Source organism: Siphateles boraxobius, unplaced genomic scaffold, assembly GCF_051911475.1.
Source record: "Siphateles boraxobius isolate OS27281-9 unplaced genomic scaffold, OSU_SipBor_1 30, whole genome shotgun sequence".
Taxonomy (NCBI): domain Eukaryota; kingdom Metazoa; phylum Chordata; class Actinopteri; order Cypriniformes; family Leuciscidae; genus Siphateles; species Siphateles boraxobius.
This window is the reverse complement of record NW_027508920.1, coordinates 11,541,460-11,566,135: the sequence shown is the minus strand read 5'-3', so window position 1 is coordinate 11,566,135 and position 24,676 is coordinate 11,541,460. Positions and strand designations below refer to the sequence as shown.

Here is a 24,676-nt window from a genome sequence, read left to right as displayed (position 1 = left end):
CACCACAAAGTTTTGCGTTTGTGGTTGAGACCTCGCAGAGATTACACCAATATTAGGGTTCTCAAACATTGCCTGTTTTTTAAGGAATACAAATTTTGCCATTGTTTATTATGTGCAATATATCATTATATGGCCAGTTTGGTTTCTTCTTACTTGTGCAATATACTTGGTTCTAAATACAAAAATTAAAACTCCATCACCAATCAATTATTAAAAACATTTTATTTAAAAAAAACTATTTAAGTACATAATGCCAAACAATAGGCTACAACAGTGGTTATTGCAGTTTCTTCATGAGAGATTCTTCATGCTTGAACAAAGCGTTGACCAGGTCGTTGAAAATGCTTTCACAATTCACATAGTCCAGCGGTTCCCTCGTCTTCATGTCGGATTCGCTCGCACATTTGTAACTGATTCATTGAGCAATCAAGATTGTCAATGATTGAATCAATGTTCTTCATTTTTTCGACCAACTGACTGGTGTTTGCTTTCAGAAACCCTTGATGATCTGAGAATATAAAAATTGAAAAATTAAAACAGGAAAAGGAAAATGAAGGCAAAATGGGAAAGAATATAAAGATTGAATCTAACCTTGTATTGACCTGTTTCTCTTCTTTCCCAGTCGTCCCTTTTGGACAGTATTTGGCTTTGATCAAATCTGTAGTAAAATAAATAAGTGCCGTAAAATAAAAGGCTATAGTTACAATTCTGAGTCTGAATAATCCAGGAGCATGACACCGCATAAAATAAATTAATCTGGGTTTATTCTACAAAACTCGATCCAATAGTACCAAAAATATTTCAAATTTGTACATGATGCTGTTAGATCAGAATGTAACTTTCCTTAAAATTAGTCCCAAATAGTTAACTCGGACTGCTTAATTAAGATTAATTTTATACATTACATACGCAAAAACTGTTTTAATAGTTTCTCGTGTATTACACTTACAATTTGCTGGCACATTTGATTTGGCAGAAGTCATATTGATCTCAAAGGAGCTTGAACCAGTTATGATCGGCGAAAACACATGGCCATCATCAGATGTAGAGATTTTGCCTGTTTACATAAAATATCTGTCAGTTCATCTGTCAATTGTTCATTTTTTTTTTCTTCTTTAATTATTGCTGCCATGAATTGAGTTAATTAGTTGCTTTGATAAAATCTGCAGTAAATAAATAAGGTTGATAAGTCTGCAGTAAAATAAATGGCTGATAAAGGCTATAGTAATAGTTACAATTCTGAGTCTGAATAATCCAGGAGCAGGACAGCACATAAAATAAATTCTACAAAACTCGATCCAATAGTACCAAAAACACAAAACAATTCTGTATTGCAAATTTGTACATGACACTGTTAGACCAGAATGTAACCTTCCTTAAAATTGGTCCCAAATAGTTAACTCGGACTGGTTAATTAAGATTAATTTAATACATAGGCGAAACTGTTTTATTACACTTACAATGTGCCGGTACATTTGATTTGGCAGAAGTCATGTTGATCTCAAAGGAGCCAAGAGTTAAACCAGTTATGATCGGTGAAAACACATGGCCACCATCAGATGCAGAGATTTTGCCTGTTTACATAAAATATCTGTCAGTTCATCTGTCAATTGTTCATTATACATAGAGTGCAACAGTGCCTCCCCCACCCCTTTTTCATTCTTATTTCCCATAGTGATTTTAAAAAATATATATATTTATATATAAATACGCATATATAGCTTATACAAACATTTCAGTATTTTGAGAGGGTAGGGAGATTATGTCATTCGCAGTGCTTCATGGGAGGGGGCAGAGCTATTTTGGAGTGTGTTGCTTTTTTTTTTTTTAAAACTATGTTTGACATAATTTTCACTACAGCATCATGGCTCATGGGTAATGTAGTATTCACCTGGAGTTCAACTGTAAAACATGATTAATTACAACAAAAAAAAATAAGCTGAAGGCTTGATCAGAAGCAAATACCATGTATTAACAACCTCTTAGCTCACAGTAGGTCTGTCTTTTAAATTAATTTCCGTATGGAGAAAGTAAATGTTTTTACTCCCAGATACCGCCTGTTGCACTCTATACTTTTTTCTCATTAAAAATAAAATATAAACCATACTAACATGTTACTTGGGTGCCTGATTGTCCTGCAGTGTTTGCTGTCTCTAGAGAGAAAAGGAAAGACCATGTTATTTTAAATGGCAATGAAAAGTGCTAGCCTATATAAATAGCTTTGACTTGACTTTTATATATTTTGGTTATCACATTGTGCCATTCATATTTATAGCTTACATTTTAAACAATTTTATCATGCAAATTGCTAAAAGTTAAAATCAAAGACAGAGTAAAAGAAGAATTAAAAAGTAACCTAGCAAAATTTAAGAAGTAAGTAACTGAAGAGGAATTAAATAGGCCTATTCACATATAAGCATGTCTGACTAAAATAATCTCTAAATAAGATTTAAAACTGAATAAATCCAAAACATTTTATTTTAAGGTCCTTTATGGAAACCCCGCAGCTTAAATAAACAATGCTGCAGATTTTAGTTACATCGGATAAAAAATACAACAGTTAAAACAACATAGCATAATGCAAAATAAACATTGCTGTAAAACAGTCATGTTAAACTGATACTTTTGTGATATGGATAAACATTGCTGTAAAACAGTCGTGTTAAACTGATACTTTTGTAATATGGTTTAAAAAAAAAACATAATACATAATCATAATACAATGCTCCATATTTAAAAAAATCATACTTTGATAAATTAATATAGTAGATACGTGTTAATATCTGTATCACATTGATATCATAATACAATGCTCCATATTTTTTTAAAAAAAATCATACTTTGATAAATTAATATAGTAGATACATGTTAATATCTGTATCACATCAATATCATAATACAATGCTCCATATTTTTAAACCACTTTGATAAATTAATATAGTAGATACATTTTAATATCTGTATCACCACTAATGAATTATACCGTCTTTTCCTTATGTATAAACAATTTTTCAGATTAAACATCATTGCATATTACAGATAAACAGCACCGTAGCATAAATTAATTATAGAGAAAGTACTCACTGTTTTGCATTTTTGATGAGGTGGTCATAGAAGAGAGGGTGCAAAAGTTTTTGGTCCAGACATGGGGTATGGCACACGACCATGTGTCTTGGCTATTTTATAGCCTTTTACAGTAAGAGCCTGTGGAAAACTATGGGAAAACGGCGGAGCTGTGTGTCCACTATATTCTTTCAGTACTCTATGAATGGAACTGTTCAGGTTCAAGGCCAATTCACATTCTCAGCATTTAGGCAGACCTTTTGATAACTGTCACTCCTGAAAATAAGTCTTATGAATTAAAAGTAATTTATTACCGGTGGTTCGAAAACAGCGATGATATCACTTATTTGTCACGCACACTGTCCATGCTGGCAGGCACTACCTGTGTGATTTTTTTTTCTTCAACCCTGGTGAAAATGTAAGATGATTTTATTTTTATCTAAATCTAACATAATTGCTACAGTAAATTTGTAAAATATTTATTTTAAATGAACAGAATGCTTTTCAACTTCATTAATTTAGTAAGATTTTTTAATGAACGGCATGATTTTCAACTTCAGTAATTTAGTAAGATTTTAAATGAACAACAATTAGTAAACTATTTATTTTATATATGATATATTTTAATTTATACACTTTTAAAGGAACACAATGCTTTTCAATGGGCTCAGGAACGTGTCACAAAAACAGATACCAGGCCAGCCACACGCTGGTGTGACAGAGAGAAAAGACTTCAGGGGAAACACTTGTGGGTTTTTTTCAACCATGGTGAAACAGTAAGATGATTTTATTTTTGTTTAATTTATATACTTTTAATTGAACAGCATGGTTTTTCAACTTGAGTCAGTGTCAAATATTTGTGAATGACTAAATGTAAATTTTATAATCATTTCATTTAAATGAACATAATGCTTTTTCAACTTCTGTGTGAGATAAACTTTCAAGGTCCTCAGCAATGCGGAGGGGGGGGAAATTCCTGCTTTGACACACACACACACACACACACACACACATAGACGCGCGTGCTCCCTATGTTTTTGAGACAGAGTCAGATCATTCATACATTGGATTGTTTGCAATACTTTTGTGGCTCCATTTTATTTAAACTTTTTGTGTGAGGTTTTACATAGGCTGTATGTTTTTTCTTCAACTCTCTAATACATTTTTAACTGTTTGGAATATTTTTGTGACTCCATTTTATTTAAACTTTTTGTGTGAGGTTTTACATAAGCTGTATGTTTTTTTCTTCAACTCTCTAATACATTTTTAACTGTTTGGAATATTTTTGTCACTCCATTTTATTTAAACTTTTTGTGTGAGGTTTTATTTTATATTCTTTTAAAGAACAGATAAACTTTCACCATTTTATTTAAACTGTCCATGCTTGTGTAGCTCATGTTTCTCTTTCTAGTTTTTGTAGAACACGCTGACCCATTTATACATGCTGCTGCTCAGGAATGCAGGGGCGGTGACCAAAACACCAACTTCAAACAATCACATCTCAAACTAACTGTCACATCACTTTGTAACTGTAACATCAAAGCTTATGTTAACATCAAAGGCCAATACCTCCCTTTTCTTGATCAAACAATCAAACTAACTGTCACACATCCATCATTTTGACAGAAGCTGTAACCGCAAGGGGCGGAACTAGGTCAAAGGTAACCATCCATCATTTTGACAGAAGCTGTAACCGCAAGGGGCGGAACTAGGTCAAAGGTAACAGGAAGGGGCGGAACTAGGTCAAAGGTAACAGGAAGGGGAGGAACCGGAAGGGGCGGGACAATGGGCGGGACAGGAAGGGGAGGAACCGGAAGGGGCGGGGGAAGATCAAAGGATAGACACACCCACCTGTCAATCATAGGGTCATAAATCATTTTGACACTTGCTGTAGGCTATTAACTACTACCATGCCCAGGTCCGAGGCCTTAATCTTTGCAAGCACACATTTAAATATGTGAACATGAAGATGAATATGCCCCTGAACACTAAATGTTTCTCGTATTTTCGATCATTCATTTTCAATGGATGGTCATTTTTGACCAATTTAAGCTCGGATCAATGAGGCCTATCAATCAGATTCAAAAATAAATACAAAACCTGACGTAATTTAAAGGTGCTCTAAGCGATGTTGGGTGACATCACTTCTTGTTGACGTTCGAAGTATTGTCAAACAAAACGGAGGCTAGCTAGCCCTCATCCCATCCCCTCTCCCTCTGTTGCACGTGCACTAACCCCCCAACCCCAAATCATTGTTGTCGGTTATTGGCTGGAACACTGTTTATTATGTTTCGGGTCCAGGTTGGACCAGTTTGTTTTTATTGCCGTTCGTGGAGCCTGGGCTGTCTACAGAGACCGCGTTTTTTTTACAGTGTGTTCAGGGGAAAGGCAGCTAGCGGATAGTGAGGTGTTTGCTGTATGTGACAAAAAATGTTTCGGCCGGAAAAACGTGTGACATCGCTTAGAGCACCTTAAAAATAAACCAAATTGACAAAAAGATTAAGTCCAATATTTGATGATAATATAGCACAACAAGAGATTTGTAAGCCAGTTCTGTAGTATTTTTATCCTATGTGAGCAAAGTCTGGAAGTTTTAGTCTAATGAGAAACTAACTAACATTTTCAGGAAAAAGAAAATCATCTCTGGGTCAAAATGACCCAAACACAACATAAGGATTAATCAGCATAAGACAAAAACACGTTTTGAAAAAAGGTTTTATGATGTATTGACTGATGTATTAAATTAATTTAGAACAAAACAAGTTATAGTGTACCTTTAAATGCTTCATAATGTAATTAAGATGAAAACATTCAGGTAGTGCTGAATTCATTTATTTGACTTGTACAGCTTTTGACATTAGTATATCACTCCATGAAATTGCATTGATGAACACATGAATTAATTACAGCTACAGGAACTACAAACTCTGTGGTCCTTCAGTAAGAGACATCCCCCCCGAAAAACTCAATCTGTCATCTGAACACGTTGAAGAAGCAAACATATTAGAAATGAGATGTTGAACTGATCTGCATTACTACAGCAACTATTTCTGTATAAGCTGTCTTTATACAAGCATGAGAGCTGGCTGATCATGACACTATAATGAGCATCAGATGTGGACTGGCTGTTGTTATGTGAATGTCTTTTTTTTTAACAAACCATTTAGAACTCAGAGCTGAGGAAAGACTGAAGCAGGGCTGTTGGATCATTGTGACAAGATTTTTAAGATATGCAAATTAATGTTTTAAGAGAAATGAATTTGAAAATGAATATTATGTGTTTATACTTTTAAATTTAAATAAAGCAAATTAATAGAATATGAAACTTGACAGAGAAACAACGTTTACATTGACATGTCGTTCACTCAGAGGTAAGGCTTCATCTAAAATATGACAGTAAATAGAACCATGAACAAACACGTCAACATTCAATGATTTTTTTACATTTTCATTTGTTTGTGTTCCAGTTAAGTTTTATCATTTTCCATTTGAAATGATAGGCGTTTTTATCAAATTGCATGTGTAAATCTTCCACATTTTTATTTGTGCTCCATAAGAACTGAACAAATAAGAATAATAATAATTTTTAAAAAAAAGAGTTCAAAAAGGTCACATACACACAATGGTCCCATGATCATAAAACTCCTGAATGATTCTGTGCACTGAGGCTGAATGCTGAACTTAATACAATGCAAAATAAAACAACTTTTTAAAAAAGCAGTACAATGCAAAAACAACAATTGATCGCTGGTATCTGTTGTTTTCCAGTAAAATATAAAACAAATCTTTAAATTATCTAAAAAAAAAAAAAAAAATATATATATATATATATATATATATATAAATATATATATATATAAATAATTTGCCAATGAGGTATGAAAAATACCTTTTATTCAGGATATACAAAAAAAAATCTCATTGGAAAACAACACAAAAATACTTGTTTACAGAAATGAGCTTTGCACTGTAATGTGACACACACACACACACACACACACACACACACACACACACACACACACACACACACACACACACACACACACACACACACACACAGAATGATGCAGAAGCTTTGCTTGATACAGGAAGGACTGTAATTACAGTAAGGCATGGCATGATAAAATCCCAGCGCACTACAGTGATGGCATCAGATGCTCTATTTAGATCCAAAGCTGTGTGTTAATGGCCAATAACACACTGAACGAGTGTGGAAGATTTCAAAGCTGAAACCCATGCAGTACAGAGCAGTATCAACATGCATCATTTTCTGACCCCAAAACATTGAAATAATGTTAAATGTAATATAATATGATAGGGTGTGTGTGCCGGTGATGGAAAGCAAAGCATGGCTGTACTGAAGTGTTCTAAACTTCAATTTCAGGAGTAACAGATCAAAACAAACAGCTTTTCAATAAAAGCTGCCTGACACATTCAAGATAATACTGATATCCTGCCAGACATGAACACAAAGGACAAACAAGCAAAACAAAACAACTAGAAAAATAATAAAAAATATGTCCATATATATTAACTCATCCAGCAGCACATGCCAGAAAAACAACAGCTGTTTCTAACTTTTAAAAACGCATAATAGTGAAATAAATAACAGCATGTTTTCGATAAACATCTTCATGTCTTGAGAGTCAGTAGTTTGGGGTTTCTTTAGTTCTGTAAACGATATCCAGTGTGTTTTGGGCATACAAGACGCCTTTGTGAATCTCATGAAAAATATCATGACGTTTTCTTATTTTACACCAAAAAAAAAAAAAAAGAAAAGAAAAAAAAGAAAGAAAGAAAAACATATTGTATATTACTGTATTTATACAATAAGATTTTTTCCAACACATTCTCATTACTGTACTGTAAAATAATAAATTATGATAAAGTACACAAGTATAGATCATGATCATGTACTGAATGTATACTGATTTTAATAAAATACACTTGTTTTTGAGATAGGATGATATTTTATTACATTCCTACAATGTATGCGAGTTCATAATGAACTTACATACATTCTATACAGTATATATAGTGGGACTTTTGGGGGGAAATATGCTTGGAAAAAATGCAATCATAATGTTCCTTAAATTCTTTGTGCAAATCTATTTAGTTATTTATTTCATTTGATATTTCGCCGGGACATTTCTTCATGAGATTCACCTACGTATAGAACGGTGGCGGGCCCAAACCATCAGAAACCTTATTCAACCTCATGCAGAAGTCTAGATCCCACCTGAACTAACTCTAGCTCTCATAGAAAACCTGTAAAACAACGACCTCAGGCTCTTAATATGTACGATGCTGACAGAGCAGGTCACTGCAAACCCAAACAATCCCATCATGCACTGGGTCTGGACTGTACCATCTCTTTGGAAATGATTCCTGAAGATAAGAAATGCAAACTTGAGGAAGCTCTTGAGGAAGAGATCAGCTCGAGGACTGTGTATGGATTCGTAAGTTTTCTTTTCACCAGTTTTCACCAGACATGACTACCTATTAGCTAATCACCACACGCTACCAACCAATAATAATAATCTACACTAATGAAGTCAGCTGAGCTCCAAGGTCTAGGTTATTTGTCTGATATGGATGAGAGCAGAGGACTACAGTATGTTTCAACTCCAGGTTAGCTAGCATCTGAAAGAAAAAAAAATCTGATAGGGTAAAAGAATAAATAAAATATCCTAGCATCATACACTTTCATAGATATTTATATATGTATAAGATTATACAGCCCCGGGGAAACATATTCTGGTTGTGACAGTGGTCTGAAAGGCATTATTGTTTGAATGAGTTATTTTGACTTTCATTCTTACTTTCGTAACGTTCAATAAGCGAAACATCTCTGAAATATTCCAGGTGAATCTCACAAAAACTATATATATCCAGGTTCCACAATCAAAAGAATGAAGTAAACAAAGGCCATTTTTTAAAAACATTGTTTTGTATTAAATATAAACAATGTAAAAAACATTGTTTTTTGTGGTTGGTGTGTTGTGACTATTGTCATGGATATTTCTGCCCATATTCTCCCTTACCGTAATGTTTGTGGACATTTCAGTTTTGAGCATTTCTGTTATTCACACTATCCTCACAATGTTTCTCATTAATATCATTTTTTTTTTACTGCATTCCAGTGAGTTTCAATTATTTATTTGATTCAGCATATGCCAGCAAATACTGTACAATGTGAATAATATTAAGTGTTTTCTGTTTTCACAATAATAAGAGATTGGTTTTGCAATCAAGCAATAAAAAATTGTGAGGGAAAGTGCTTAATTACCATTAAAATAGCATCACAATGTCCAAAAACTTAATGGTTTAAAGATACTTAAAAGTAAAACAGGTTTTTGCAAGATTCACCCTTTTAAAGAATAAACAAAAGTGATGAAGCAGAGAGCAAAAAGAGGGATTGGTGACATGGTCTAAATTGCATTCTCTTTAATTATGTGGCTTATTTACCTATAACAATTGATTATTTATTTATTTCTATATTTTGGCTCCCTGTTCATGCCTTGTGATTGGCTGAGGTGAGGTATTGACAGGTCTACACGCGAGTGAGGAAGGCCAGATTGAGGCTGCCGGGGATCTGAATGGTTTCCAGGGCCAGAGAGGAGGGGTTAAAGGGGAAGGTCACGGGGTAGATGACTTTGGTGTCCATCAGCAGCTGAGGCGACTCCTTTCGATCCCGTAAACGCGTCTATCAGAGGAAACACACAAGTTGAAGCATTCAAAATCAATAAAATGATATAATGACTTAAAGAGCACAAGATCTAGTATGAGGTTGAATTTCTGAAACATACCTGTATCGTTCTTATGAACAATACTGACACCCGCTCTTCAAATGCATTGACAGGCGTATACAAGTTCAGCACCTTCACGATCTGGATAGAAAATAAGAAATGATGTGTGTGTGTGTCAGGTTGTGGTAAGCAAAAAAAAAAAAAAATTGATGAGCAGTTGCATGACCAAACAAATCCAAAAGTAGGCCACCAAAAAAGAACAAAAGATTGTTTCGGTCAGTCAACCATGTACAACCAAAAAATATTAAAAACTACGGAGCCCCTAAAGGGACATGGTGATGGAAAAAAATATGAGAGAGGAAGAAATATTCAGTATAATCGGTGTTATTCTGACACGTGTAAAAAAACAAAAACACCACTATTTTGGAAACATTACCACAGTAAAGCAGGACAAAATACATAAAACAAATAAATACAAATTAGGAAATACAAGCATAAATATTACACTTAAAAAAATATGCTTTTCTTACACAGTATTTTTGTTGAAATATCTAAAAATTCTTAAATCAAGAAGCATTTACTAGATACGTAAAATGAAATAAGAAATCATATCTTGTTTCCTGAAAAAAATAAAAATCATAATCAAAATTAAGTTTTAGCTTCTTAAAACAAATTATCAACCAGTGGGATAAGAAACAAAAAAACTCAAATTCAAATGGAAAACAAGATTATTTTTCTTCCCCCCATGGCACATAATTAAGCAAAAACTCAATTTTTTATTATTTTAAATCAGAAAACAAGATAGAATTTCTTATGTCATTTTACTTATCTAGTAAATGCTTCTTGATTTAAAAATTTGTAGATACTTGGACTGGAAACAAGACTAAGTAAGAAAAGCAGTTTTTGCAGTGTAGTCGATTTCATTTCGATTAATCACACTGAATTTAAATAATAAACAGACAAAAACAAACAAACAAATACTGTTTAATCTATTTTTAAAACAAAAATATTGCCTCAAGGAATGGGAACTGCTGCTATAAAAATGTGATCCTTGAATTTATTGTAATGTGTATTCTTTTTAATGATGGCTGAGTGTCTAAGTGGGTCGTTTTGTTTTGTTTGCCTGAAAAAGCTATGCTATAAATGGACTTTTTCAAATAACTAATATTGGCTTCATCAAGACGATATGAAATCTACTGGCGCAAAAGAAATGGCATAAATAGAAAGAGACAGCCTGGAGTGTGTTACCTGTGCTGTAGAGAGGGCGTTACACATGGAGCAGATCGCCTCGGCATCCTCATCGGTTTTCTTCTTCACCTGCAGTAGCTGTGCGGCCTGAATCAGCGGCTCCAGCGTCTCTTTTGCGCCGCATGTCATGAGATTCTTATCTCTCAGCCACTCCTCCAGCTGACTCACGTTATACCTGAACACATACACACATTAATCCTTACACATTAACCCCTACCAGAGACTATATTACTGGAAATACAATTCAAAATATGGCCAACAACTGAATTTCGGAGCTAATCTTGCCTATGCTACTTGTAAATTTGTAAATTCAGCAGAAGACAGAAATTCATCCAGGTTTGGAACAACTTGCGGGCGAGTATATGGCAGAATTTTCAATTTTTGGTGAACTATCCCTTTAACTTTTAATTTGTGATGAATGATTATTATAACATTTTTAAATAAAGCATCATGTTTTAAGGCCTTATTTTTCACTATGGTTTCAAGAATTATGAAAAATTATTGGTATTGATTAATACCATTATTAGGCAGCCACTGTATGTTAATCTGGTCTGATATATTTGCACTGTTCTGCAAACATCTAAAAGTTATTTGCCCGCACCTGATCTGCATGCCCTTGCTCCAGGAGCACATGTCTTTACGCAGCAGCAGGTTGTTGAGAGTAACGGCGCCGATGATGTAGAACTGCTGCTTGACCACCTGTTTGATGAGCTCCGGGTCGGTCCCGTGCTGACACATGATGGAGTGGAAGGAATTGAGCTGGCGGATGATGGAGTCCAGCGTGTATGTGCCCTCGTCGGCGATACTCGATGTCCTCTTACGGAGACCCGTGGGCTTCACCCCGGAAACGCCCTGGATGGTTTCATGTTCCAGCATGCCAGACACTGGCGAGAGTAAACAACAGACAGAAGGATGAATACAGAGGGAGAGAGAGAAAGAGCGATACAGATCGAAAGAAAGACACCCAGAGGTCACGTGCTCACCGATCATGGGCTGCAGGATGCTCTCCATAGACTTGATGAGCTGTTGGTAGATCTGAATGGCCAGATCGCTCAAGACCTGCCGGTACTCGGCCAGGTCAAAGTTGGAGAGACAGTGATCGTTCTGTTTAGGGGAGTTATGCTTCATGAATTGCTGGAGATAGAAGGAGAAGAAAGTGTTGATTCTGTTTAAGCAAAAAGAAACTGCGGCCACATATACACTGCAGAGACAATATACACTATTCCCACACCTTTTGAACAATGGATTTACATTATTTTTCCAAGACATGTCTAGTAGTTTGTGCACAAGAAATTATATTGTGTTTAAAGAAAATAATGTCTATTTTTTAGGACCATTATGATTTTTTTTTTCATTATAGTAATGCATATTGTTCATTCGGTAGATTTAAGATTTTTAAAGTCCTTTTTAAGACCAAGTAAAGAAAATTGAAGAAATAAATGGAAGGGAACACAATGATTCATGTTCTTTAAATGTAAATGTCTAGGGAGAAACACAATGAGCTGTATTAGCAACTTCAGAGTTTGACAATACAACTTCCAACATATATCCATTACTTTTTAATTCAGTTTACAAAAAAAGTAGCTTGAATCGCTCTGATTCTAATCACTAGAATACGAACATAACTTTTACTGTATCTTCTGATCGCACTGCAAAAAAAGTGATGTTCTTCCTCAGTATTTTTGGCTTGTTTCCAGTGAAAATTGTCTAAATGATTCTTAAATCAAGATGCTATTAATGGAGATGCAACATTACATAAAATATGAAGTCCTGTTTTCTGTAAAAATAAATCAAAAGGAATTAAGTTTATGATTAAAACAATAACAAATATCAGCCAATGGGCTGAAAAAAAAACTTATTTCAAAGTGAAGTGTTGATAACTCATTGACAGATATTTCTTCTTCGCATAAACTCACTTAATTTTGTTTAATTTTTCAAAACTTAATTTTACAATCGCATCTCAAGTAAACGTATCTTTTTTTATTTATTTTTTAAAGATGTTTAAATAGTTGTATTGAAAAACAGCATAAAAATACTGATGAAGATATCATTTTTTTTTCAAGGCTTCAACATTTAATTCCATGACTATGAATGTAAGACTTTCTGCTCGGATTTAAGATTTTTTTTAAGACTTTTTTAATACCCGCAGAAACCCTGTTATTACCGCATGTACTTCTCTTTGATCATTATCATTAGTAGTGATTCTCATTAGATGCTGATGTAATACATGAATTGTTCCTTTAATATATATTCTGATCTAAAACATATTAATTATAAAGGCAGTACAACAAATACTACCATAATATATACTTTATAATTGCATTACATTTACAAGAATTTGGGAGGAGTGTCATGAAAAATCTTCATGTTATTTTTTAAATGTAATTTCTTATTAATTCCGTTTGATTTTGGAGTGAAATGTGACATGAACATGTTCTTGACATACAGAATTGTTTGAAGGTGAATTTGTCAAAAGCGTTGTAAATAACCACATCTTGCTTATACAAGCTTAGATTCAGAGTTCCCAGAAAAGGGCAAAAACACATGAATAGATCTACATTTCTGTAGGGAATATATATATATATATACATATATATATATATATTAAAAGCTCTACATTTCAACAGCTGGATATGTCTTCAGTTTGGAAAAAAAATTGTTAACAAGAAATGGGATACATTTTTGGTCTCCATGTTTCTTGTTTACAGCCAGCGTTGCTAAACTATTTATATGGTTCACTGTAAACCTTATAGAGAGTGACAATAAGTATGATATCTATTTACTTGTGCAAGTAACATTTGCAGTGTGAGCAGGCCAGAGCGAGACAGGAAGTTCATGTGTGTCTGAGTGTGATCTCACCTCATCGCCACTGTACTGTTTCAAGCAGTGCAGGAAACGACACGTGTTGGACAACCAAAAGGAAACTGTCTCAAAGTCGTCACCTCTTTTCTGTAGATAAAGATAAAGATTAAGTTATTCTGCCTTTTAATACTATTGTAAAAAGAAGTGTCCGTTTTAGCATTATAAACGTGAATGGTGTGTGAGAGTGAGTGTGTCGAGACCTTGAGGATCTTTTTGATGCTGTTAATGACAGAGGTGAGTAGAGATCGGACTTTCTGGTCATCATTGACGTAGTCGGCATGGCGCAGACACATGAAGAGGATGTATGCCGGCAGACCTGGTATCAGATTCACCGCCACACCACGAGGCTTCAACTCTGACAAAAATCACACATGCACAGATCAGAGTTTAATGAAGCACTTTTATTTTATTAATATTTTTGCCATTTCATTTCATTAAGGCCAGTTTTCTTAAAAAGAGTGTATCGTGGAATGGAAATCATGTAAACTGGAATCGAACATGAACTTTAATCTAAGTTTAGATGTTATTAGTAATAGAGGACAAAAACTTTATTTTATCTATTTTATTATAAATTATATTATAAATTAATTAATTAATCGAAAGATCTGATGGGGGAAATTGTATTTTCATTTAATTTGTTCATAAATACATTTGATTAAAATAGTAATAAAAATAATTGAATAGATTTATTGGTAACTTTATTTTGATGGTCCACTTTGGAAATTCTACTAACTATAAGTAACTTATGTACTGTACAAGTCAACTAACTCTCATTAGAGTATTAATAGACTCTGCTTGAATAAATGTATATGTGAAATACATTTATTTGTGAATAAAAGCCTAAATGTAATCTGTTCATTCATGTGGATTAGTTTTACGATCTCTTTATGAACTTTTTGAAGCGTCAAAGTGGTAGTTGTGTACCGTAGCGGTCAATGAAGAGTACAGAAGGGTGATGCCAGAATTTACATTTTTGGGGGACTATCCCTTTAATAGGGATAACTGCTAGCGTGTTATTTTCAATGTCCCGCAAAATACATTCTACTGACTATAAGTAACTTTCCAACTACATTTCAACTTATTCTACAAACCTGAAACTTAATATCTAAAAATCTACTACAGTCTGCTACAATTGCGTTGGTCATAATGGAATTGATCTGGCTTCGTCTGCGTTCTTTAATTTGCGCACTGTCAATATTTCACCTGCAGAACTTTACACTCCCATCTCTGCTTTTATGGGATTTTGTTTAGTAAATCTGGCCCTAAGTGTCTTACCTAGTATGAGATTTTTGACCAGTTTGAGTTCATCCTCTTTCTTGTATTCCAGCATTCCCTGGAAATCTTTCTCCCTGCGTGGAATGTTCACTGGATGAACAGGCTCATCGGTCGTCTGTCCTGGAGACACATCCATCTGCCCGCCTACAAAACACAGACAAACATCCACACGCAAACATTAAGGCTCATGTCATGTAGATTTAACCCTTAGGGGTCGGCGGCCGCGATAGCCTCGCTTTTATTCTCATCAGTGCGAAAGAGACTCAAATAACTCAGTCGATTTTTTGTCATACTGTACATGTAACAGTTTTGAATCATATATAACGCTTATGTGTCTACTTTTATTTGTGTACACTCGTAATAAAAACAAGATTTTTGTAAAAGGTGTGAGTTTACCTTTGATTTACCTCAGAAGAAGAACGCGATTGAAAGATAAAGATTTTTAAGGTAAGAAATGTATTCTCACTTATATTAGTTAGCGTGTTATTGTTGCATAATCTTCACATTGTACTAGTTGAACTGGTGCCAGACTAAAATGTATGAAATCGACGAAACATGTTGAAATATGAACTATAGACAGGTAAGCAACATTTCAATGCTAAATAAATATGACGCTATACTATTAATGAATTTATATACTATTAATATAGTCTAAATAATGACAGGAGATTTGACAGATGATTTCTGAACAGGTTCTCTAAACACAGCCTGTGACACATACCTTCCAGGTCATTGATCTTCTTCGCAAAGACTTTGAGCTGTTTCTTCAGCTTGCGGACGGTCTTATCCTGTTTCTCCAGCTGCTCCATGAGATCCTGTCACCAGAGAGACGAGACATCATCATCATCATCACCACCATCATCATCATCATCATCAGACAATTGTAGCAGCTTATGGCAACTGAGTCTCTTTAGCAGCAGAGTGAAAAATAGGGTTTATTTTAGTGAATCGGGACAAAGCAGGCCATACGAGCATCTTTCAGTTCTGCAACAATCTGAAGATATCAGCTCTGTCTTTCATCTGTCCATGCAACTCATTAAACAGAGAGAAAAATAGAAACAAGGATGGGTGAATCTCACAAATAAATGTCACTTTTCACCCCATCCAGAAAAAAGGGAAAATGAAAAAAGAAATATTTTGAAAATATCATTTAATTTTTTATGATGTGGTGTCATTTTTGTGAGATTCACTTACAAGAGAGAAACATTAAAATATATTATATATTAAAAAGAAAACATTAAAGAGTGTGTTGATTCACACTGCTGTGGGTTAAACACACAGTTAGAGTTCAACGCAGCTCAGATTCTGTACAACACACACTAGTTTCAGTTAGTGTTCAGACACATGCACACACACAATCCTACATACAACCATCCTGCGTAACATGCTGATTCTGTAGGCTTTATACTCCTTTGGATCATCAGAGTGAAGCTCCTGTGAATGAAACATCTCCACATCAGATGAGCCCTTAAACACCTGATGCAGGTGCACAGTACAGCACTGAAACCAAAAATCACACTCCACGGTCTCATGACTGACTAAATCTGAAGTCATTTAGAATCACATGAAACAAAAGATTGAGCAGCAGGATATCTGAACTGTCTTTTCAATGCAAATACCACTTTTGATATTCATCTGGACAATATGTACCCCATAGCTACCATTTGGGAAATAATTGGCTAATAATTAGTCAATGTTTTATACATGGGCAATTCACCAACACATATAATACAGTATATCATATATATATATATGCTATATATGTATTTGGCGACACAGCTTACCCACTGACACAACCTACTCCACTCTCCCCTAAATGTGCTAGTTAAATCTGTAGTCCACCCTTGTCAAGATATTAATTAAAGACCCAATAAAATGTTTTAACAAAAGCAGTTTTCTTTCCTGTTTTGATGTTATTTCTATTGAAACAGGACAACAGAGTCAACACTACTGCTATCTGGTGGCAGGTGATTAGGGGGAGGGAAATTCTTATTCTAAGATAACAATAATAATAATAATAATAATAATAATAATAATACAAAAAAGGATTCTGTGATCTTGCGATTGCAATAATCTTTCCCGCAAACATGTTAACCTGACGGGGGATGCAATATTAGCAAAAACACTTCATTTCGATGGCCACTTTATAGACATTCTATTAACTATAAGGAACTTTGCAACTACATGTTGTTACGTCTCAGTATGTAATATTGTAAATGTTATGTGTACATGTGTTTGCCTGTCTGTTCCACTTTCACTCTAATAGGATTAGTAGAATAAGCAATGTCAACCTATTCTACTAACCTGAACCCTAACTATACTCTTACAAGAGTGAGTTGACATGACGTTGCAAAGTTACTTAGTAGAATGTCTAAAGTGGACCATCAAAATAAAGTGTAACCATATTGGCTAATCAAAACCAATAAATCCGAGCCCTGACAAATGATTCACTACGTGTTTAACTGTCACACTGCTGTATTGCAGTGCATTTCACACTGTTGTCCTGATTATTGGTGGTTTTCACTGGACCACAATTTTTTGGAGAACAGCTGCAGCAAATTCAGTAATTTTGGGCCACAAAAAACAGAAAAAAAGTTCTGTGAAATCCTTATGGCAGTGAAAAACATCTATCCCCAATGGTTCAAGACAATATACCGTCTCTCCTAAAGGTACATTTGATGAAATCTGAAATCTAACATACATGAATTAAAGACCACAAACATACATTTATGATCTCATGGCGTCTTTAACTTTCACCAGAAATTAAGAAAATAAACTTAGATTAGCTTTCTGCTGAGGGCTAACATTCATAAACTCAGTGGCTGGTAACCTTTTTATATTCTGAGATGCATTAAGGGCCAAGAACAAGTCTTACATGCCACATATCTTGAATGTGACATCATTAATAAAACCAACTGGGATTAATATTAGGCTATTATTATACCCCAGTTTAATATTGTTATGAAAAATAGGTGATAACACTTTAACTGTCTACTACTATACTCTTTTCTACTAATCAACTTACATTTATGGAGCTGTCGGGAGACGATTAAGTTATTGTTGTTGATTTTTTTTTGTATTATTATTTGTTCAATAGTAGGACAATATTATTTTCAAGAAGTGGATAGTGTGTCTGGCTGGAGGTGGAGAAGCACTGGTATAGGGAAGTGTCAGGATAGTGTTTGTACTGACCAGGTTCTCATTGGTGAGGCGTGTGATCTCGTGTTGCAGACTGGCCTCGATTCGAGCCTCTGGAGGAAGCTGTAGATTCTGAGCCAACAGCTGCTGCTGACGGTTATTGTCCTCTTTAACACTCTGCAGCTCTCCACGCAAAACCTCCACCTCATTGTCATGAGACCGACGCTGAGCCTGCAACTGAGACTCCAACAACCTATACAGAGAGAGAGAGAGAGAGAGAGAGAGAGAGAGAGAGAGAGACTGCCTTTGAGTTGAGGAAATAACCAGAAATACACTTCTTCATTAGAGTAGGATTAGCTTCTGTTTTGAGATCAAAGTGTTTAAGGAATAGTTCATCCAAAGATGAAAATGTTGTCATTATTTAGTTATACTCATTTTAAACCTGCAAGGAGAAATTCTGAAGAACTTTTATGCAGCGCAATGACAGTGCACCATAAAAGTAGTGTATGAAATTTGTACGCTATATTTCCAGGTCATCTGCAGTCATATAATAGATATCTTTGATTGAGAATCAGATTGAAATTGTTATTATTCACTATTAATCTTCTTGTTTCAATTTTAAAATATTGTGCGGATCAGTGTTATTTTAGTATCATTGAGATGATACTAGAGAAAGTTTTTAATATTTTGAATTGTTTTATTTTTATATTTAAATTTTAGTTAAAGTTTTAGTATTTTTTAAATATATGTCTATATCAATTTTATCTTTATTTATTTTAAACTTAATTTATAAAACTAAATTAAAATGAGAAATGTTGCCTTGGCTGAAATAAAGTTGAGTTTTTATATTTTATTTCATTTCAAGTAATGATTTTTTTAATGGTTTTAGTTTGAGGGGTCGATACCGTTTTCAATAAAAAATGGAAAACTTATGCGTTTTGGCCGTTAATTTACACGTCAATGGCGTTTTGGGGGCCTGAAAAGGCACATTTTTGAAAACGGGTTTCAAAGTGCAAGTTTTTGAAACGATACCCTTATCGTCTCCGTGTAAACAACCAAAACGTAATTTTGTGAGAATGGTGACGTCAAGCGCATGCATAGTACGTGTTCAGTCTATAGGTGTAGTGTTTCTTTACAAAGTGACATCGCCAAGTTATGGCCTGGCAGCAAATCACAGCGTTTTTAGCAATTTTCTAAAAAAACTACTTTGAACTACTTCGTTTTTTGTACATCATTGTCATGTAAATGCACCCTTGGTTAACAATAAAAACCATAGTGCTGATGTGATACACCAGGTTTGATATTACAGAAAAAAACGGTGTCATAACCAAAAGAGAAACAACTATTAAAATATGCTGAAAGAAGAAGAGATCTGAGAGTGAAGATTTTCAGTGAATAATTATATATCCACCTGGTTCTCACACAAAGCTATCGTATAACATCAGAAGATTTGGAATAATGCGCAAAAGCTGTAAAGACTAGTTTTATGGTACTTTTGTGGGTTTTAGTACTTTTTGGAACTTGACATACATGGTCGCTATGAACCGTCATAAAGGTTTGGCAGAACATCCAGAACAAGATGTTATGACAATGTAAATAATGGCCAACTTTTAATGTTTGAGTGAACCATTCCCAACTAAGGCTAAAAAACCTGCCCATTCTTTCTTGCAGTGCAGCAGTCAGCATTCAACTCTAGTACTTCCTTTTACTTATATTTGTGTTAAATCTCTTTATTGCAGTCCTAACTACATGCTGTTTTAGATTAGAATTTTGCAACCCAATTTAATTTAGGTTAGTCCAGTATATTAACACTACAAATAGTTCTTGCAGGTTTTGATACAATGGATCACTACTCATACTGTATGTTAAGGAGAACAGACTGAACGCACTAGTGTTTATGGTTAAGTATAAACAGCACAATGTTAGATGATTATGTCTTTAGAAAGCCGAGGGACCAAAATCAGTCTAAAAACGGAGGATGGAGAGATGAGAAAGCTGAACGCTCAGACATTGCTACATGCTCTCATCTCTCCGCTCTTTAACCTGTTTGTTTCCTTTAACCCTTCATAAACCAACCACAGCTCTCCATCTTCATTCAGTTTATGGTAATCAGGGAATGGGGATCTGATGGGGTGGAACAAAGAAAGAAATGGTAAGAACGAAAAACAAGGACAAGCGAAAACAAAAAATACACCCAATATAGAATATTTCATAATACATTTGAGGAATGGAACGTAATATAAGTCCAACTGAGATTTGAGAGATGCTTTATGGAGGAGGGAAAGATTAATGTAGGAAAAGAGTTAAGTAAAACAGCACAAAGATGAAATTTCAGTAAATAAAATAATAAGATAAAATAATGACAAAGAAGACTGCAAGTGTAACCAATAATTAATAATAATAATTAAAAAATAACATAAAAAAGCAATAGTTTGCCATCCATTCATTCACATAAATTAGGTATTTGTGAACTGAATATAGGTAATAAATGGCATCCAAGCATCCAGCCAAAAGCCACATATACCTTTGGACAGACATAAATTCTGATCAACACAAATTTCATTTTGCTGGCATATTTTGTCCAATCTTTCATGAAGATCGCTGCACTAGTATATTATTGTGCTATAATTCATTTCAAATAAACCCACTTCAAAAGCTACCTTTATATTTTAAAAGCGAACTAGACTTTAGACAATCGCTTCTTATTAGTTAAAGGTCATGCCTAGCAAAGCTTTTCTGTATGTTTTCTCATCTATGTATGGGCTCTGGAATGCTACTTTGCTCTGAGCTGCACACACATGCAGTGAGAGCGGCCCATCATGCCTGTCCATCTGTTACCTCAACCTGCTCACAAGCTCGTTCACTTCAGTCGGTCTGCGTGTGAACCTGGGTGATCTGTGCAGGACAGAGATGAGCCTTCAACAGACAGACAGACAGATACAGACAGACAGAGGCCTGATCCTAAACACAGAGGCTTGTGAATAAGGTTGTGAGAGTTTCCTCAGTTGGAGATAGTTGTTATTCAATGGATGTATGACACTACAGAGTAGATAACCATTAGCAGAACATAGATCAGAACAGAGGTTCTCAAACAGAGAGGCTCAGAGGGCATAAATAAAGATGGGTGGTGTGATGGTACAGTAGACCACTTGGGTGTTTGCAAACACTGATGATGTGTTTTGTGGGCGGAGCCAACATGGTGGCAGAAAACGACAGATCTGCAGTAAGTAGTCTATGGAAGCTATGGAATAAAAGAATAAAAAGAGTTTATATCTCACAATTCAGAGAAGAAAAATCAGAATTGGGAGTTATACAATCTTTTACCCCCTCAGAATTGTGATATAAACACACAATTGTGAGTTACAGAGTATATAATTTCATGCACTAATTGTAGCGCTAATACATTATGTCCCCTATGAACTGCATATGTGAATATTATATGTAGACCTAATGTTTACATCAAATATATGCTTTAATAGTAGACTAATCATCACAGGTTTCATCAGCCCAGTCTGTCCATTTAATGGCTTGCAACTATAAAGCTGTGTACAAAGCTGTGTAGACAGCTTTTTTATTTTAATGGGAATTATATAGTTTTGACATGTCACGCCAAACCTGACTTAAGCGCAGTGTGACGGTAGGTTGTTTACGGGTGCCAAAACACATCACAACTTGCCACATTAACATATAGAATTCAACTGATGTGCTGTTACACCATGATGACTGTGTAAGTGGGCATGTATCATCTATTGTACAATGGCTTTAAATGTCATGCATCGAGTCATATTTAAATTCTATTACTGTTGAATATCTTATATTTTAATATTACTTTTTGGTTCACATCCAGGTAAAATAAGAAGAAAAATGTACTTTTTTTTTTAAAAAAAGTAATAGTCTATTAGATTATTAGAAGCTTATGTAATATACACTACCGTTCACAAGTTTGGGGTCAGAGAAGATAAAAAAAAAGATAGTTTTGTTTAGAAATAAAACACTATAAATGCAACTTTTGATCAATTTAATGAGACATGTATAAGGTTACAAAACTTTTCTTTCATCAGAACTTTCTATTCATCAAGAATGATCACTTACAACTATTTTTAACACAAATAATGAGACGGAATGCTTCTCGAGCACCATATTAAACATATTAAAATGATTTCTGAAGGGTCATGTGACACTGCAAAGCCAACTGTTTTGCAGCAATTACTTCAGTCTTCAATCACAGAATTAAATTCCATTAAAAAAAAAAAAAAAAAATGCATTTTTGATTAAATTAATGCAGCCTTGGTGAGCAAAAGAGACTTTTTCCAAACACATAAAAAACATCGACCCCAAACTTTTGAATGGTAGTATACAGCATTTTGGGGTACAATTTCTGATAAAGATCATTATATACTGATGCATTAGAAGTAGTAGCCCCCTGGGGGATGAAAATCAAAGTTTAAGAACCTCTGATGCAAGACATGAAGACTTCACAATGAGTAGGGCAGAGAACAGGACTTCACACAACATATACGTATATGAGATGTAATGGATTTGTGATTCAGCACATGACTGCTGATAGTGGAATAAATGTAAAGAGAAGCACTGCACCTGTTGGTGTCTTTGAGACCCATGTAGGCCTGGGAGATCTCCTTGGCATCGGTCAACTTCTGCACATCCTCAATGTACGGCAAAGGTTCAGTCATGGTTGCCTAAACACAAACAGACGTAGTTATAAATCACTGAATCCATGAACTAATTGACTTTTGAGCTTAAGACACATCACAAGAACCATTTCTCGTTCACTTCATTCTCAGTTAATAAAAGTGATGTTTAAACATGTAAACTATAAAGTTAATATACAACGTTTGTGCTTTTCATATAAATGAATTTCAAAATGGCATACAAACTCTTAATGTTCGAAAATATCTTCCCAAACTCTGAACGACAGCAAACGTTAGCATTATAGAGACTTAAATGGAGATGGAAGTGATGTAAATGATTGTTCTGCTGTCTGATCAACATACCTTTTCATCCTGATGTGAGTGCAACACAGGACAAAAGGAGAGATGAAGTTAGAAATCTTAACAAGACTTATGAAGAGAAAATGTTAGTGACAGTTAAGAATGCACAAAAACTGAAGTAAGAATGAAAGGCTTTGTGTCTGACCTTGTGTTGCATGGCCTCTTTCTGACTGACGAGTTGAGAGCGCAGGATGAGCACCTCTTCCTTCCGCACCTCCAGCTCCTCATTGGAGGAGTTCAGCTGATCCAGCAGGACAGTGTACGGAGGAGAACCCGGAGCAGCGGAACCGGCCTCAGCGCTGCCTCTCAAAGACTGACGCATCTCATTCAAATGATGCTTGAGCTTCTTATTCTCAGACTCCAACTCCTGACGCTGAAGAGAATTATCAACATACAAAAAACATTTATACATGTAAAAAAACATAATATTACTATATAACATAATACTACACTGCTTTATCTTCCTCATTTCACACGTCCATTGTACTGGACAATTTTTGTTCTATATCCAGCTACGACAGCAGGAAGGTGTTTCAACACCGGTGTAATTTCATAAGTATTGGTCAAGGACCACACTAAAAACATATCTTTTAAAAATGATATTGCCATAAATTGACATTTAAATATTTACTGGTAGTGTGGGCTACGATCAAATCTCACGTCAGGTCTCAGCTCGTGTACGCAAGTTCTTGAGTTAGTGTGGACTTGCGTGCGTGTAGCATAGTAAATCTGGTGGAGAATTGTAACGAGAGCATTTTGAGTTTATTTCGATTATTACGTGTGTGTGCGTGTGTTTACCTTGAGAGATTCATACTCCAGCTCAGCGCCACGAGCTTTCTTATGTTCCTCATCATCCTGGCCAACAAGAAAACACAATTTCAATTACAGTAACAGTGTGTATGTAACTTAGCTATACATTGAAAACAACATATCATCATTTTCAAGTTAAAAGCCTGTAAAAATTCTATGGTAAAAACTTAATTGGTAACTTCAGGTTCCCTTACTATATACGGTGGAAAACTAAATTTATAAAATGAACATGAAATGTCCCATTAGATCTTTTACAGAGAAAAACTGTAAACCTAAACATTACATGAGTTAATGAAAGGTTAATTTTACTCAAACATAAAAAGTAAATCCAGAAAAACTAGTTATTGCTACTAATTTTGCAGAGGTCCCTTCTTTTTTTTTCAGAGCATACATATACAGTACATATATAAATAAATGATTATATAATATCTGGGTTAGGGAGATTTAGATTATATTTAACTTTTAATACAAACATTGATGGTATGTTCTCATTTAGAAAGCAGAGTAAAGTGTGTGTGT

At 34.7% G+C, this 24,676-nt stretch overlaps 1 protein-coding gene and 2 long non-coding RNA genes across 8 annotated transcripts in view; 1 reads left to right on the top strand and 2 right to left on the bottom strand.

The window, feature by feature from the left end:
• Positions 1–629: 629 nt before the first annotated feature.
• LOC143757439 (uncharacterized) lies at positions 630–3,166 on the bottom strand. Its single transcript, XR_013210535.1, has 4 exons — positions 3,085–3,166; positions 2,112–2,153; positions 950–1,057; positions 630–658 (listed from the first exon to the last, which is right to left on the bottom strand). It is a non-coding gene; the product is annotated as an uncharacterized LOC143757439 (long non-coding RNA).
• Positions 3,167–3,457: 291 nt separating this feature from the next.
• On the top strand, positions 3,458–4,724 carry LOC143757438 (uncharacterized). The gene is made up of 3 exons (XR_013210534.1): positions 3,458–3,481; positions 3,708–3,839; positions 4,690–4,724. It is a non-coding gene; the product is annotated as an uncharacterized LOC143757438 (long non-coding RNA).
• A 2,218-nt stretch (positions 4,725–6,942) lies between these two features.
• Positions 6,943–24,676, bottom strand: part of myo5aa (myosin VAa) — an 87,838-nt gene continuing 70,104 nt past the window's right edge. For 2 of the 6 annotated variants that reach the window (XM_077248218.1, XM_077248217.1), the window contains exons 27-39: positions 24,146–24,202; positions 23,481–23,720; positions 22,935–23,035; positions 18,393–18,591; positions 15,922–16,015; positions 15,201–15,344; positions 14,126–14,280; positions 13,923–14,012; positions 12,047–12,197; positions 11,665–11,947; positions 11,064–11,238; positions 9,876–9,956; positions 6,943–9,772 (exon numbers count right to left, since the gene is read on the bottom strand). In XM_077248218.1, coding sequence (XP_077104333.1) covers positions 9,620–9,772; positions 9,876–9,956; positions 11,064–11,238; positions 11,665–11,947; positions 12,047–12,197; positions 13,923–14,012; positions 14,126–14,280; positions 15,201–15,344; positions 15,922–16,015; positions 18,393–18,591; positions 22,935–23,035; positions 23,481–23,720; positions 24,146–24,202 — 1,923 coding nt within the window. In that variant the 3' untranslated portion in view covers positions 6,943–9,619. Of the gene's footprint in view, positions 9,773–9,875; positions 9,957–11,063; positions 11,239–11,664; positions 11,948–12,046; positions 12,198–13,922; positions 14,013–14,125; positions 14,281–15,200; positions 15,345–15,921; positions 16,016–16,568; positions 16,635–18,392; positions 18,592–20,381; positions 20,463–21,176; positions 21,234–22,934; positions 23,036–23,478; positions 23,721–24,145; positions 24,203–24,676 lie in introns of all 6 variants that reach the window. The other 4 variants (XM_077248213.1, XM_077248214.1, XM_077248215.1 and 1 more) reach the window with 4 other exon arrangements.